The 16392-nt window shown below is 32.6% G+C and overlaps 1 protein-coding gene across 2 annotated transcripts in view; it reads left to right on the forward strand.

Moving 5' to 3' along the window:
- Positions 1 to 82: 82 nt before the first annotated feature.
- Positions 83 to 16392, forward strand: part of LOC145245746 (UV-stimulated scaffold protein A-like) — a 42961-nt gene continuing 26651 nt past the window's right edge. Inside the window, exons 1-6 of one of the 2 annotated variants that reach the window (XM_080107346.1) lie at positions 83 to 240; positions 5469 to 5626; positions 6331 to 6506; positions 10464 to 10618; positions 14599 to 14719; positions 15629 to 15778. In XM_080107346.1, coding sequence (XP_079963472.1) covers positions 5496 to 5626; positions 6331 to 6506; positions 10464 to 10618; positions 14599 to 14719; positions 15629 to 15778 — 733 coding nt within the window. In that variant the 5' untranslated portion in view covers positions 83 to 240; positions 5469 to 5495. Of the gene's footprint in view, positions 241 to 5468; positions 5627 to 6330; positions 6507 to 10463; positions 10619 to 14598; positions 14720 to 15628; positions 15800 to 16392 lie in introns of both variants that reach the window. The other variant, XM_080107345.1, reaches the window with a different exon arrangement.

Genomic DNA, 16392 nt, shown 5'->3' on the forward strand with positions numbered 1-16392 from the left:
AAATTAGGTGAACTCAATATTTATAAATAATTGTTAAAGTCTTAATTTTGAAAAGTATTTTATAGATGTGAACTATTTACGACAGGTTTAGGTTTCATTAACGTTAAAGATGGAGTCATGTAAACTTCCGCTTTATAGAAAATATCAAATTATTATGAAATTTCCTTTTTTTTATATAAAAAACAAAGGGTCTTGTTTGATTTAACGTATTTGGACATTATAAGAATTGTTATTCCTACTGTAAGTGTTTATTTTTTATTTGTAATATATGGAGATTAAACTTTGTTTTTTTTTCTGTAGTTTTTAAAAATGTCAACAAACAAAAACACGTAATAATAAACATTATTTAAAATAATTCGATCAGTAATTACATGGATTATAAAAGTACCAAGAACTTTGGAAAGGTATTTATAAATAAAAGCATTGGAGAGAATTTATGGTGTTTATTTAGAATTAAACTTATTTTCAAAACAAAAATGTAGAAAAATGTTTTTATGTACCGACCTATGTCCCATCACAGAACGAAGATGTCATATTCCAAAAGTTACGTAAATTGATCAAGTAATTTAATTTTGGCACTTCTACACTATTAGGACGGAATTTTGTAGTAGATGGAGTTTTTAGATAAAAAATACAGTGGTTTCTGATTTTTTTTTTTTGATCAGTTCTAATAAATTACAATGGTAGCTTCCAAATTATGCAGTCGAAGTTACCTGAATATGACTGAATTATTAAAAAAAACAAACAAAAAAACTTTAATCGTGTTAGCAGATGAAAAATTGCGACCATCTTGTTTAAATCGAAACGAGAAATTACCCCCCTTTTGAACTCTCCTGGGTCTTGCGAACGTTTTCATCAGATTCTATTTTTATTTTCTTTAATAAATAATTTTCTACCTTATCAATTTTCGTAATTTTTGGATATAATCATCTTTAAAATACGAAGAATACATTGATACTATTGTTTTCATGTGAAATTTTGTATTACGATTTCCGAATAGTGTAGAAGTGCTGAAGTGCTGTCCATGGGAAATAAACAGTGGTAGCCGATTTGTCATCCATCCCCACTGAAAAATGGTCAACGAGTTCTTGTTTGTTTTATTTTAAGGTACTAGTGCAGAAAGTGATCCGGACGTAAATAATAACGTTATTATTTAAAAAGTCATTCTTAATATGGGGAGGGGAGGGTGTTTTGTACCTATTCTATACTTCAACTTTATAATTGAATAAAAAAACATATCATAAAACTTTAATTAAACTTGGAAATACGATTTTAAAAAATAGCGCGGATCACTCTCTGCACTAGCACCTATTTTAATATTGTCTTTAAGGGTTTGTATTACTGTACACATAGATTCGAAAAAGTTGTCAAAAAAACAAATATATAACAAATAAATGTTATCAAAGGCAAGATAAGTTACTTTTCTACCTAACTGGATATATTTTTTTGTGTTTTTATTCAATGTAACATGTTTATTCAGCTCGAAAAGCATACAGTGTTTACCGATGTATGTATTGGGAAATTCAAAATGGCGCCCGACACTCTCTTTAACACGGTAAGTTCAGGAAAAGATGTTATAAATAATAAACTAGACAAAATACTGTTAGAAATTCGCTCATTATATTTTACCGTGACATAAGTTGACATATAGTCGGTGTTTTTTTTAATAGTATTTTGTCTAGTTTATTATTTATAACACCTTCTCCCAAACTTACCATGTTAAAGAGAGTGTCGGGCGCCATTTTGAATTTTCCAATACATCGGTAAACGCTGCATGTTTTTCGAGCTGAATAAACATGTTACATTGAATAAAAACAAAAAAATGTATCCAATTTGGTAGAAAAGTAACTTATCTTGCCTTTGATAATATTTATTTGTTATATATTTGTTTTTTGACAACTTTTTCGAATCTATGTGTACAGTAATACAAACCCGTCTTTAAATATAAGTTAGACTATCCGTGAACTGTTCTTGAAATATTTTGCAGAACAACAGAGATAATTCAAACTTTACGAGATTTTAGAAACCCATTCTTAACATGGGGAGGAGGCCATCGGAAAAACTGAATTTTTTTTATAAAAATGATCGATTTACGTGATTTTTAGTGTACAATATTTTCTTTTCGCTACATATACGTGCATCAATGCAATGCATCATACAGAGTTTGTTTTTTGGGGGTCTTAAAGACTAGCACCCATTAATTGAAGCCCAATTACTTTCCGTTCGACAATTTAATGGTTTAACTATTACTTTTGAATAAGAAAGTTTCATGAAACTGTACGAGCCCTTTCTAGTCTCGCACAAAACACGCGTTCACATCTCAAGCCATTTTTCTTGTCATACACATACACGCACACAAACATACGCACACACATACACACACGTAAATATATTCACGTTCATGTACATACACCCACATTCACGTGTATACACACACACACTAACGTACACACATGTACGCACACATACGCGCACACGTACGCACACATGGGCAACGTCACTTTCCCTTTAAAGGAAATCCACACATGCGCAAAAGACCACCGGAAACAACTATAAAAGCAAGAGCAATAAGCTGCTTCCCTCTTTTCGACTTAACTCCCGAGCTGAGCAGTCGATGGACCATTCGCTCCCTTTTGGGGCGCGCGTACCCGCGCACCTCACGTTACTTGCTACTATGCGTGGGGCAAGAGCCAACAGATAGTATGTACACCTTACACGCTTTCTATCTCCATGAACTGGATTGACTCTTCACTTTCTCTCTCTCACTCTCTCTACAACAATAGACTTTCCTTCTCACCAGTTAACAGCGAGAGACGCACGCCAAACTAAACACGTGCTGTACCCTTTTCTTTTATCTGTTTCTTCACGAAATAAATTCCTGTTCATTTAATTTAATAAACGCGTTGTTCGTTTCTTTCTCAAAACAATTCATTTTTCCTATTTTATATGACTGGGGGATATATATAATATCTCCACCACACCACAACAAATTGGTGACTCGACGTAAGCTGAACACGCATTTCCTTCTATACCACAAGTCCACTACAAACCAAACATACGTCAGCCTTTAATCTATTCCTGATATCAGGTTAACAAGAAAGTTCTTGCGGTTTTTAACTTTTAAATTCAGATGAACATATCTCGGCTTAAACAAAAATTTATTGATCAAAATAACCAATATCACACTCAACATACTTTCTGCAAGAACTTTCTTGTCAACCTAAAAGATTAATAATATGAAGAGGAATGGAACTGTGAAGCGCTTGCGGCCAAACTTTTGTTCTTAGCATTATTTTGGATTCCATCAGTCTGAAAGTTAGGAAGTGACATTCGAAAATTAGTGCATCCAGGCAGGATACTTTAGTGAAGATATACATAATGATATAAAGTCCTGCTAAATACACCTTTTTGGGGATGATCCGGCTAAAATCAATTCTGAGAAGATATGTAATCTAAAATTTTAAAACTCTATAAAATATAGATGACTCAGCAGGTTTTCCAAATTAAAACACAAATACATTGACACGGTTAGAAATTCATTGCTTCATGATATAATTCAATCGCCTTTATTGTCTTTCTTCAAGAACATCTGCTCATTTTAAGGAAAGAATCAGCCGAAATTATCTTCAACCCTGGCTCATGAGAAACAAAGGTAAACAACAACAGCCGCCACCCATGGATATCAAACAACTACTCTTTGCAGTCACTCCAATAATCATTTTTAAGAGACAGTTCTTTCACAGATATTTATTTGAGAGTTAAGGGCAAAATATATTCATTTATTGATATAATATATATCTATATATATATATTAATGGACTCTTCCGTTGATTTTGATGTATGAGGTTCCACCACAAAAACTAAGTTGCTTGGAAATCCACACAGATGATTTGTTTATAATGGTGAAGGCTTTGTGTAGAACCAAGCACACTTTTTGGTTAACTGCTAACTTTTGTCGGTGCAGATGGCTTCCACAAGACAGAGTACACAGTAGACCGCAGGTTTTTACATCAGAGTTTCCTTCTCCTAGATGCATGTCTTAACGAAGACTGGGGGTTCATCTCTCCGAGTGAATTAATGCACCTCCAGATACCAACCTGGAAATTTCTACGACACAGAGTGGTACATACAGCGCCTAACCTTCCCAAATAGTCACCCATCTGGTACTGGCCAGGCTCAACATTGCTTAACTTTGGTGATCTGGCGAAAACTGGTGTGTCAACATGATTGTACGTAATATATATATATATATATATATATATATATATATATATATATATATATATATATAATGGTTGTATTGATTAGTTTCCAATGAAACGCGCGTGATTATTAAAGAGTGCTCAATGCAGGACAGAGCAGATATATCGTCTGCTTATTACCCCCCAAAAAAGAATCAATATTTCTTTTTTTAGTCTGATGAAGTGTTATCCTTGAATTGGGATTCCACTGAAATATGTATGCACATGTAACCAATAATGTGTGTATAATAAACAGACATATATATATATATATAATTTGGGAGTCATCACTTATCAAGGGCTGAAAGCAACTCGAAGATAAGGGTTAATGAATGTAAGGTGGTATTGTAGTAATCGTTAATGGTGTAAATTGGGTAGAATTTGATTATTTGTGAAGACGGCTCAACAAGAACTTGTTATTATCTTACTGTAAAAATGTCAGTTATATATTATTTCAAAACAAATTTCACTTTCAAAAGTGATGGAGTTATTTATCTCTCTCGCATGCCGGGAAGATGTGACACAAAGGCCAGAAAGTGGGATTTGAAAAGTCAACACCTTAAAGAAAGAGCACTCTGGTCTGCAAAAAAAAAAAAAAATTGCCTAAGCAGTTCCTGTCTGTATTCTCCGGTAGAGGCGCCTTAAGTGATTAGCAATAAACTACCTTTCTCCAAGGGAGAAAGCAAGGCTTGGGAGGGTGGACCTCCTAGAACTGCACAGGAACAGAGCCATACCTCAGCCAACAGGGAGCAAATCATCTCAACAATAGACTTTGGTGCCGAGGAAAAAACACAAGCTGATGACAGTATCAGAAATTCCTTTGGAATAACCTTTGCAAATGATTTTGTATTATCGCAACAGCCACTTACCATTGTCTTCTGGCTGAAAATAACTATTAGTCTTCACTAGAATTTGAGTGACAACAGGCCTCTCTAAGGTCTTAATCCTGTTTGCACTTATCCAGTAGAGATCTAGTTAATGTTTTCTCTCCTGGGTCTTTTCGTCCTTATTGACCCTTCATGACTACTTGGTTGGTGTGGTGCCAATCTATACCGACATCAACACTTTTTCAAGGGTCTGGAGTTAATTTGTAATTTTGCGGTTTCAGTTTCCTTGGTTCTATGTGGCAATCCTCTTTGTGGCTCATGTGGGTTAGTTTCGACATTGAAGGGTTTTCCTAAAAATTACTGTCATTCTTTTTTAAATGTTGATTATTTTTTATTTCAGGTTGTGACTAGCAATAATATTGCCAAGATGGAATCGAATGTGACTGATTTGAATATGGAACTGTGTGAAGAGATGTCGAAGCATGTGGAAAAACTAACGACGTCAGGAAATGAAACACTTGATGAAGACATTATGAAAAAGTTTAAAAAGATTTGCAAGTAAGCAGATATTAAAAAATTTTTTTATTATTTTTTTTTTTTTACACGGATCTGTTCCGTTTATTTATTTAGATCTATTAGGGCACCAGAAATAAGCAAAGTTGAAAAACACACATTTAGGTCTACACAGGTTCCTTCTAGTTGGCCTGCATACAAACCAAAGCTGAGTTGTTTTATTTTTTCATCACAATGCCAATAAAATATATATATATATTTTATATATATATATGACTATTTCACTTAATCACATAAATTAATGTACTAAGATATAATTTTATGCATAAATTTTCAGTATTTACTTCAAAAGTGATCAATAATAGGTAGAACTAGGTAGTAAGTTATGAAAATTTATAAGGCAATTAAGCTACACAGAATAATCTGCGTTTCATCCTTGTGAGAAAGCCTGAAGAATTCTAACGAGGATGAAATGCAGAATATTCCGTGTAGCTTAATTGCCATGTATATTTTCATAACTTACTATATATATATATATATATATATATATATATATATATATATATATATATATATATATATATATATATATATATATATATTTAATTGAAGAACATGACAATTTAAAATATAGACTTTTAAATAAGGATTAGTATATATTATAAGGAAATAAAATATATTTCCACAGATATATATATATATATATATGTATATGCAAATTATAACTTAAAAATGATCTTTTTTTGCAGACAATCAGACAGTTATGTTCTCCATGCGTACCATCTTCTGCTGATCCAGTTGTGCCAACAGCATGCAGAAATACGCCGATCGGCTTTCCAAATAATCGACCAACTTTTTCAACGATCTCATTGCTTCCGTAACAAATTAGTGTCTGAATTTCAAACGTTCTTAGAATTAACAGTTGGTAAGTTGGAACGTCTTTTCTTTCTATATATGAATCAGACTATAAACCGTTTTATTTTTAATTCTTTATTTTAAACCAACCATTAACCAACTGTGACCTTGCAGGTCATTCTGTATGACATGTTGAATTTCATAAGGAAAAATATAATTTATTTAACTTTAGTTTATTTCATCGATTTGTTTTTTTTTTTGCTACACTGATCGATGTTACGTAAAATGTTTCCCTTATTCTTCCTTTTTATCTATAACAGAAAAAAACTATGTTTAAGATCGTCAAGCCCAAATATCAGCTGACATGATATTATAAACAAACACAGATGGAATTTGATGAGCGGCCAACTAATATATATATATATATATATATATATATATATATATATATATATATAAGGAAATGATAAATTTATAGAAGGCTATACAATGCAGAGGTGTAATGGATCAACACAAACTGAAGCAAATTAAGACTATAATGGTGGAATAATATAAGCTATCCTTTGCCCAGGCGTAAAATATGCTTAAATATGATATTTTAATATTATTATAGAGTCGTGATTTTTCAAAAAGGGAAAACAAGTGAACACATATTTAAGGAAATGGCAGAAACACTAGAGAAAGACCTCCAATCTGTAGTGGAATGGGGATAAAAATGGATGATCACATTCAATGCTTCCAAAACTAAGCTTGTTTCCTTCAATAATTACAAGAAACCTTCTCTACCACAAAATAGCAATGGCCAATGACTCTTTATCTGAAAGTACATCTTTTAAACTCCTCGGCGTAATGTTCACAGGAAACATGAGTTGGAACAATTACATTGGGAGCATTGCCAGGACCGCTGCAAAGACGGTAGGTTCTCTCTTCTGTGCTAGAAAGCTATCCTGTATCTAAGTATCCTGTACCTCTATAAGGCCACCATTTGTCCATGTATGGAGTATGTTGTCATATTTGGGTTGGTGCATCTGCTACTAGTCTCTCCCTCCTAGAAAAGGTGAAAAAGAGAGTTACCAACCTGATAGGTCCTGAACTGTCATCTAAGCTTCAGCCTCTGTCCCATCGACGAAATATAGCATCCCTATGCCTGTTCTACAAGTACTTTAACGGTGAATGCTCCGACGAACTGCAAGCACTTGTACCCCCTCGACGTAAAAAAGTATATATATTTATTTATTTAATATAAAAAAGTATATATATATATATATTTATTTAATATAAAAAGTATATATATATATATTTATTTAATATAAAAAGTATATATATATATTTATTTAATATAAAAGTATATATATATTTATTTATTTAATATAAAAAGTATATGTATATATTTATTTAATATAAAAAAGTATATATATATTTTTTAATATAAAAAAGTATATATATTTATTTAATATAAAGTATATATATTTATTTAATATAAAGTATATATATATATATATATTTATTTGATATAAAGTTTATATATATATTTATTTATATAAAAAAGTATATATATTTAAATAAAAAAGTATATATATGTATATATATATATGTGTGTGTATATATATATATATATATATATATATATATATATATATATATATTTAAAAAAGTATATATATTTATTTAAATAAAAAAATATATATATATATTTCATACCTTACATTTTGATTAAAATCTGCATGGTTAGATTTGAAATTTCAAAGTGAAGGGATGAAATTTTATTTTAATGTCTTTCCATTTTCATCAGCAAATATGGTGTATTGCCACTGGGACATTAGGATCTACTGTTGTTGGGCCAAGTTTATAGGTAGCATCTTACGTAGGAGATTATGTACTAATATGCTTGTTCATATTACATTTAAATTTCCGAATGTTGATACAATCAGAGAAGCAGGGAACATAGAGGGAATTCCAAACGCTAGCAGTCCAAGGAAAGAATCTATTGAAGTAGAAAGTTTTCCAGCATCTACAGTGGGATTTTATTAGCATTAATAGCCTATCCATATCTTTCTTATTTGTGAGCCAGTTTTTAAAACAATTATAGTGATTGATTTTTACAAGAAAAAATAACATTTATTAAACTTTAGCTCGTTAAAATAAATAGAAAAGAGGCTTGCCTTTTTTCTGTTGTTCTTTGCCTTCTGGCCAAGATCAAAGTGTAGTATCTGTTCTGCAGATGCTGCACTTAAGATGATTTGTACCAGTCAGTGGAGGGGAAACCAGAGTGCCCCCTTTCTGCCTAGCTTTTAGGGGAGCTGGTTTTTACCCCACATTATAAAATGGCCTTGTGCCTAATTTGCTTTGGTGGGAAGGCAAATAAATACATTAAAATTTAGTTTGTTATGTCTTTTTGTTTTGGGGTATGGTGGTTAATTAAAAGCCTATAACTTTTTTTCCTTGGACATCAGCAAAATATAATACCTAATTTGATCAAACTATCCATGTCATTCTTATTTGTGAATCAGTTTTTAAAACAATTGCATGGATGGAAAGAGAATAAAAATGGCATTCCAATGATGTTAATTTCATCTATTTTTATATGTTAAATATTTTTAAATGACAAATAAAAAATGAAAAAAAGAAAATGCTCATAATTGATGGACTAGAAAGGAAAATTTTTTTTTTCATTTTTATAATAGCTGCCTGCCCAGTGTTGTCTGGTTGTACAATACACTTACACATGATATTTTGAATTATGCAGATTGTGTATGTATTATGATAGAATCAATCCTCTATTGATTATTATATATTACGAGGAATAATTTACCCGGTGGACTAATTCGTAAAAAAAAAAAAATAATAATAATGATAATGTTGTTCATCAAATTCCATCTGTGTTTGTTTACTATATCACGTCAGCTGATATTTGGGCTTGACGATCTTAAAAATAGTCTTTCTTCTGTTATAAATAAAAAATAATTTTTACGGGGGAATATTTTATGTAACACCGGCTGGTGTAACATAAAATATTCCCCTGTAAAAATTATTTTTTATCTATAACAGAAGAAAGTCTATTTTTAAGATCGGATTTTTTTTTTATTGCCAATACTTATCGGATGAATTTCTGTACAAAACATATCTAAGAACACTGCCAGACATATAAATTAGCCTTGTGTGAAATTGTCAAAAGATAGGCTCAACCTATGAGGAAGGACCCCCCCCCTCCACACACACACAGTGAATTTTTTTTTTTTTATTACATTTTCACCCCAAACAAGGCAAATTGCCACTTTGGTATAGGGGGCTACTATCAAGGCCAACATCTACTGGGGTACTATGTAGGGATTTGGGCAGCAAGATGTCGGTTCACGTTACACTTTTATATAATAGTAATTTCATACCTTACATTCCAATTAAAAGCCACAGATTTGATTGGATATTTTTAAGATTTCATATCACATGACACTTGAACTGATCATTTGGGTTTAATTTACCGAGATGACAAGTTCTCATGTCATGTGATGTAGGATTTTAGTTACCACTAGAACCAAAAATATGACCAATCAGAAGTAACTAAAAATATTTCCAAATTGATAAGGTATATAGATGCACATCTAAAGTTTCAAATAGATGATAGTTTTAGAATTATTTTTCTGTATAAAATGTAAACGTTTGATCAACTTTAATGGAGCAGTTGTTAAAACAATAATGTTTTGTTGAATGCAACAAATTGCTTTAAATAATAATAATAATAATCAATCAACAATACATTTTCTGGATGCCTCAAAGGATATTGTCAGTGATGCATTGCTCCCATCACCAATTTTGGGTACTTTATCATTATATCTGCTCAGATCACTCCTTGAACCTGTTAAAAATAATTTTTACTGTTTTTAACAGTTAAAAATAATTATCATTGTGCTTCACAGTTAAAAATGATTATTATTGTTCTTAACAATTATAAATACTAATTATTGTTTTTAACACTTCAAGCTAATTATTGTTCTTAATCGTTAAATAATTCTATGAATTCTAATTGTAGAAATTGATCCAGAACAGCCATTACCTCCTCCAAAATCTGTCGCTCGCAAACTCAAGGCAGATGTTTTGAAAGCCATTCAACAGTGGAACGAAAAATTTGGAGCTGGTTATAAAAAACTGACGCTTGGTTACACCTTTTTAAAGAACTGTAAAATGGTAACATTTCCTTTCTTCATTCTAATCATAATTTTTTTTTTTATTGATATCCATATTGTCACGTTTAAACTTGAATCAACGTTGAACGGTTCATATTGTAGCAATATATTTTTCTGAATGCTTTTTTTCTAGGCAGCTGAAGTTGTTGTATGTCTGAGTTTGAATTCACATTTGAGAATAATTTTCTTTTTTCTTAGTCATCCATTATTATTCATTAAGGTTTGCAATTTCATTTTTTTTTTTTTACATGGAGGTCACCACTTATCAAGGCCCAGAAGCCACTCGGGGATAAGGGTTATTGCGTGTACAGTAATCAATGGGATAGTATTGTAGTAATCGTTAGTATTGGAGACTTGATAAAGTGTCTTACTTAAGGGGGCGATTCATCAGGAATTTGTTTATGTTGGATTTGAAAGCATCCAAGTTGTAGTCAAGTGGGAAACAGGCAGATGGAACAGAGTTCCACAGGCGTGCCGCGTGCAGTTCTAAGAAAGAAGCTTTGTTCATGGAATCAACGTCTTGATTTAGGCACAGATAAAGAGTGGGAAAAATTACTGACAGTGGTTTCAGCTAAACGGGTGTTTTTCGTGAAAGATTGGCGAAGGGGGACCAGAGATTGGAACTCGGACGAGCACTTGCCTTCTTGTACTCATGCTAGCTATTATCAAAGAAGAGTTGAGCAGACTCCTCTTGTAACATAGTGCATATGAGCGCGTGGGAAAATATCAGCAGCAGCAGCAGCAGCAAAAGATGGCTGCTTTGCAAAAAGATTAGCAGCAGCAGCCAAAAAATGCACATATGTAAATTAAGAAGTGCACGAGTTGGCGTCAGAAGAAAAAGGAAAAAAAAATAGAGAAAAATGCACCATGTGGTTGGGAGAAGGCATTTGCGTGTCGAAGAAAATGAATGTGTAAAGTTGAAGATGAGAATGGGCCGGCTGTGGCCGGCATGTGGTCAGAGGAAAGAAGAAAAGTGTCCACCATATGGACGATGGCGAGAGACTTTTAAGTGAAAATGTCAAGATGGGAAAGTAACGGTAATAAAAGCCTTTTTAAAAAAGAAAAGATGCCGAACCGGATGTATTTATTTATATTTTATTTGTTCGTCCATTTGCGATGGTGCCACATTGCACTCTGATCCCGACATCATAAGGCAACAAATAAACTCTTTTCACATATATGGAAGCAGATTGTATAAATTGTATAAAAAATGAGCTCCTTGACATTTGTAGAAGCATAATTATAATTTGATGCATTTTTAGCAATCCAGAAACTCTTGCTTCCCTTATTTCATCCCTCAGTCCTCATCCTCAATGAATGAGCAACGTTTCTGACAAAGGGGGGAGAAATGCTGTATACTCAATCAGCAGTTTTGTGTGAGCAGTAGATAGAGATGGCTAAACTCTCTTTTTATTTTATTCTATTCTTGTTGCCATAGCACTGATAAAGGTGGTGAAGGTAAACGTTTCCTTGAACTGATGTTATCCGTCTAATAGTCAGGAACCCGAACCAAACTTTGGATTAATTCCCAAGGAAGCCATCCTATCAGCAGTTTCAAAATACTGTAGCTGCTGCATTGCGATTTATTGAATGGAGTCTGGACTGTGCAGTGGTGGAGCCTCTTGATGCCATATTAGTGCTACAACTTTTTCTTTTTATTGATCTATAAAAGTTTCCTGTCTTCACTTACTTCTTTGTCCTTATTCTCTCTCTCTCATGCTTTCTCTCTATCTTGCTCTCAACAACACTGCTGATCTTCTCTACAAACTCCGTAACCTAACTATGAATAATTTCAACAAACAAAACAAGAAAAAACCCAGAATCGCAACTTCCAACGTAAACCCCCACTTGTTGGGTTCTTGTTGAGTCGCCCCCATTACATAATCAAATTCTACCCAATTTTCACCACTACTGATCAACTACTGTTGTCTCCGTGACCATTTCACTCATCATTAACTGTTTATTCTCGAGTGGCCTTCAAGCCTTGATAAATAGTGACACCCTTGTAAAAAAATTCATATTTTTTCTAAATAAAATCACAAATGAATGCCATAATTCAACATCGAAGTTCACAAATCTGAGATCCAGTGATTTACCTAAAGTCCGCTTTCATTTTGATCAGCCATGTTTATATAATGTTTATCATGTCATTGTGTTTTAGCCAATGTTAAGGTGAATCTGGTGCCATAGATTGAACACTCACCAGCTGATGCAGATGTCTCGACGGCAGATTACTGCCAACAAGTGTTTCTATTTACTTGCCTCCCCATAAGGGCAAAGTTAGACACAAGGTCGGTTTTTAATGTCGGAAAAATCCAGCTCTGCAAAAGGGACACTCTGGATAGGAACAAAAATCTCAGTCACGAAGGGTTTCTCCTTCATTGATTGAGAACATAATAGAATGAGTGTAGCATCAGAACAGATACTACACTTTGTTCCTAGCCAGTTTTTGTCAGTTTGATGACGATATTGATACGTTATTATCATGGTTTGTGTAAATAAATACAGAGACATTATTAAAACTTTTATTTTCAGTGTTTTTGATCGATTCTATTGCAATTCTGCATTGCACATTTAATCATCTGGTTATATTTTTACCTGCTGTTTTACCGGTGTAAAACAATAAGACATTATCAATGTTTTTTAGAGATTTGTCCATCAGATGAAGAGAGCAAATAATGAATCCTTATTTTTTTTTTTACTTGAAAGTCTGTGCTTATCAAGGCCATAAGGCCACTCAAGGGTAATGGTTAATAAGTGATAGGCAGTTGGTGAGACAACATGATCAGTAATGGTGGAACTTGGGTTGGGTTTAGTTATTTAAGAGGACGGGTCAACAAGAACTTATTTACATTGGACTTGAAAATGACTATATTATAGTCAGCTGGGAAGCAGCCCCACAGTATCTTGTTCTACAGACGGACAGTTCTAAGAAAGGAACTTTGATCAAGGAATTTTAGTTTAGTGTTATGCACAGCTATAGAGTAAGAGAACTTATTGACAGGTGTTGTAACTAAATGAATATTTGTTACATTTTACATGGGAGAGACTATAGATTGGAGCTCAGTCGAGGACCTACAAATGAGCAAATATACACCTACAAACCTTGCATTTACTTATTAATACGACTTTGAGCAGGTTATGGAAATTTTTTTATGTTTTTCTATCAAATAAAGGAAAGTAAGTCCATGATAAATAAATACAGAATTCATTTTTCCGAAATATTATTTTCTGTTCCAAAGGGAAGTAAGTTTGTAATGGACTAATATAAAGTTATTGCCCTTGTTTTCTTTTTTTTTTCTTTTTTTTTCAAATGGTTGCACATATACACAAATAATTTTGATCAGAAAAATTATTTCATGGAAGGAATTCACTCAAATTAGATTTTATTATTCTCAACTATATGAATAATAAAAGATGGTGGCCAGTCAAAATCAAACATGATTATAAGTGTATAATAGCTGCAGCTAAAATTTGGTGTATTGTGATGACCAAAAAGTGCACTGACTTGCAAAAATTAGGATTTTGTGATTTTGAAAATTCTATAATGGTTTGTTAAATCGAAAATTAACCCAGTATTATGTCACTTGCAAGGCAATGGATGAGGCTAAACTGTTTTCCAAATTAAGCAGTACTAGATGGGAGAATGATAAAATAAATAATTTTTAAATGTATGTTTTCTTTCTTAAATCGTTCAATATAATAGAGAAAAAAGGAAATCTGAATTTGTTCTCATCTGGAATGTCATTTTTACGACGTTTTGGGTGATGTAACCTCTGACTTTTTTCAGGCGTATCATGTCAAACTTGGAATGTTTCTGTAGATTTTATTGTTTTCAAAAATATAGACAATAAGGAGGGTGGCTAGTCAAAATCAAATATTGATTTGTCAGAATGAAATCTATCTATAATGAAGATCAACAAATTTACCAACTTTACTTTATTATATAGATGTATATTTATATGGATATGTTTGTTGTAGGTTGATTTCAATGATATTCATGCACGTAGTGTTGTGGAACGCATGAGGGAGAAAGAAAAGGAACGGAAAAAAGAACTCCATCTTCAACGGAAACGGGAAAAGATTATTAAAGAAATTGAAGGTAATTTTATTAAAACCATCTTTTGAAAATCATTATGCAAATTTAGCTTCATATTTACTCTTTTATGGAAGGGAATGTGACAGATCCAATGGCTACTGTTGTGGTCTGTACAATCATCTATGCTGAGTTCAAGTCCAGTTGAATTTTATGGTCATTGGAAGGTTATGAACCTACTATTACCTCCTTCTCCACTCTCCCGCTATGAATAACGTAGCAACTTGTGTTCAATTGTATACAATGAAATTTTTACAATGTCTATTTGTATTAAAATCAAATAATTCAGAAAAGGTTGAATTTCCATAACACAAACAAATAAACCAAATTAACATTTGCTCTGTTAAAAGCTGTTTCTTTGTATATATAATTAAGAGGGAATCCAACTCTATTTTCATGAGAGGCGGGGGGGGGCACAGATTAGGATGTTATTTATAGAGTGATAGTCTCGGATAAAAGGGAGATAATCCTGTCAAACTTGATTAAAGTTTTCCTCCCCTTTGTCATTGGTTTGATGATCTGGCCAGTTAATTTAAAAAAATTTTTTTTAAAGTTTGATGTAATTTTTGAGTGTTTTTAGAAGCAGATGGTATATCTTTCAGGTCTTTGATGCATGAAAAAAAATGGCTTGATACACTAATATTTTATTAGTGTATCAAGCCATTTTTTTTTTCCATGTTTCAAACCTCGCATAATCTAGTGATTAGATTATCTACATCTTTAATCTTCGATATAGTTAAAATAAAATTTTGATTTGGGATAATGTGATTTAAAACGTTCATCTCTCATAATTTAGCGATTAGATTATCTGCATCTTTAATCTTAACTAAATGAGACGTTTTGAAATTCATTTGTTTTGTTTAGTTTAGCTGCAGTTTTTCTTTCATCAGATTTCAACTTTCTTTTGAATTGCAGAATTGCAACCACAAATTGACAATTGTTTGTTAGAAGCAGAGAACTGTTTCCAGTTATTGCTTCCAACGCCTGATGCCTTCTTCATCCCAGACGTGAATGATGATGACCCTCAACCCGAGAAGATGAATCAAGATGAAGATAACGATAATGGTGAGATTAGAAATAGAAATGGTGCTTTATATCAATTGTTCAATTAAAAAATTTTTTTTTTATTTTACAAATAATTTTTCCATTTTGTTAAAACAACCATGATGCATCTAAAAGGAGGTTCATTATCTATAATATAAATCTCACCTGTCTGTTTAAATGTATGTATGTATGTATGTATGTATGTATGTATGTATGTATGTGTGTGTATATTTGTGTGTGTGTATATGTGTATTGGGGTAGAGAGGGCTCCCGTAAGCCGTGGTGAAGGCAACCTTTCTAGGAGAAGCAAATCTCTGATTTAAAAAACCATAAAGCGGAAGACCCGTACCCGCATTAATCTGGTCTGCAGTTTAATTTGTTGCTGGCTATCTTGCTCTTGCTTGTTGCTGGATCTCAACATTTTGAACCGAGAGAGAGACTTAGCTGTCGTACAAAACTAAGACTCTGTAACATCATATTTGTATAGATACTCCCTCAGACATTTGGGCTCATGGATTTTAAATGTCTGAGGGAGTGGCACTCGTCTGACAAGACGTTGCAATCATCATCATCATCATCATGTATGTATGTCTCGCAAAAACCTTCGACAGAGGTGATGGTTTTCACAAGATTGG

Source organism: Euprymna scolopes, chromosome 23 (assembly GCF_053919585.1).
Source record: "Euprymna scolopes isolate OS-2025 chromosome 23, ASM5391958v1, whole genome shotgun sequence".
In the NCBI taxonomy this organism is placed as follows: Eukaryota; Metazoa; Mollusca; class Cephalopoda; order Sepiida; family Sepiolidae; genus Euprymna; species Euprymna scolopes.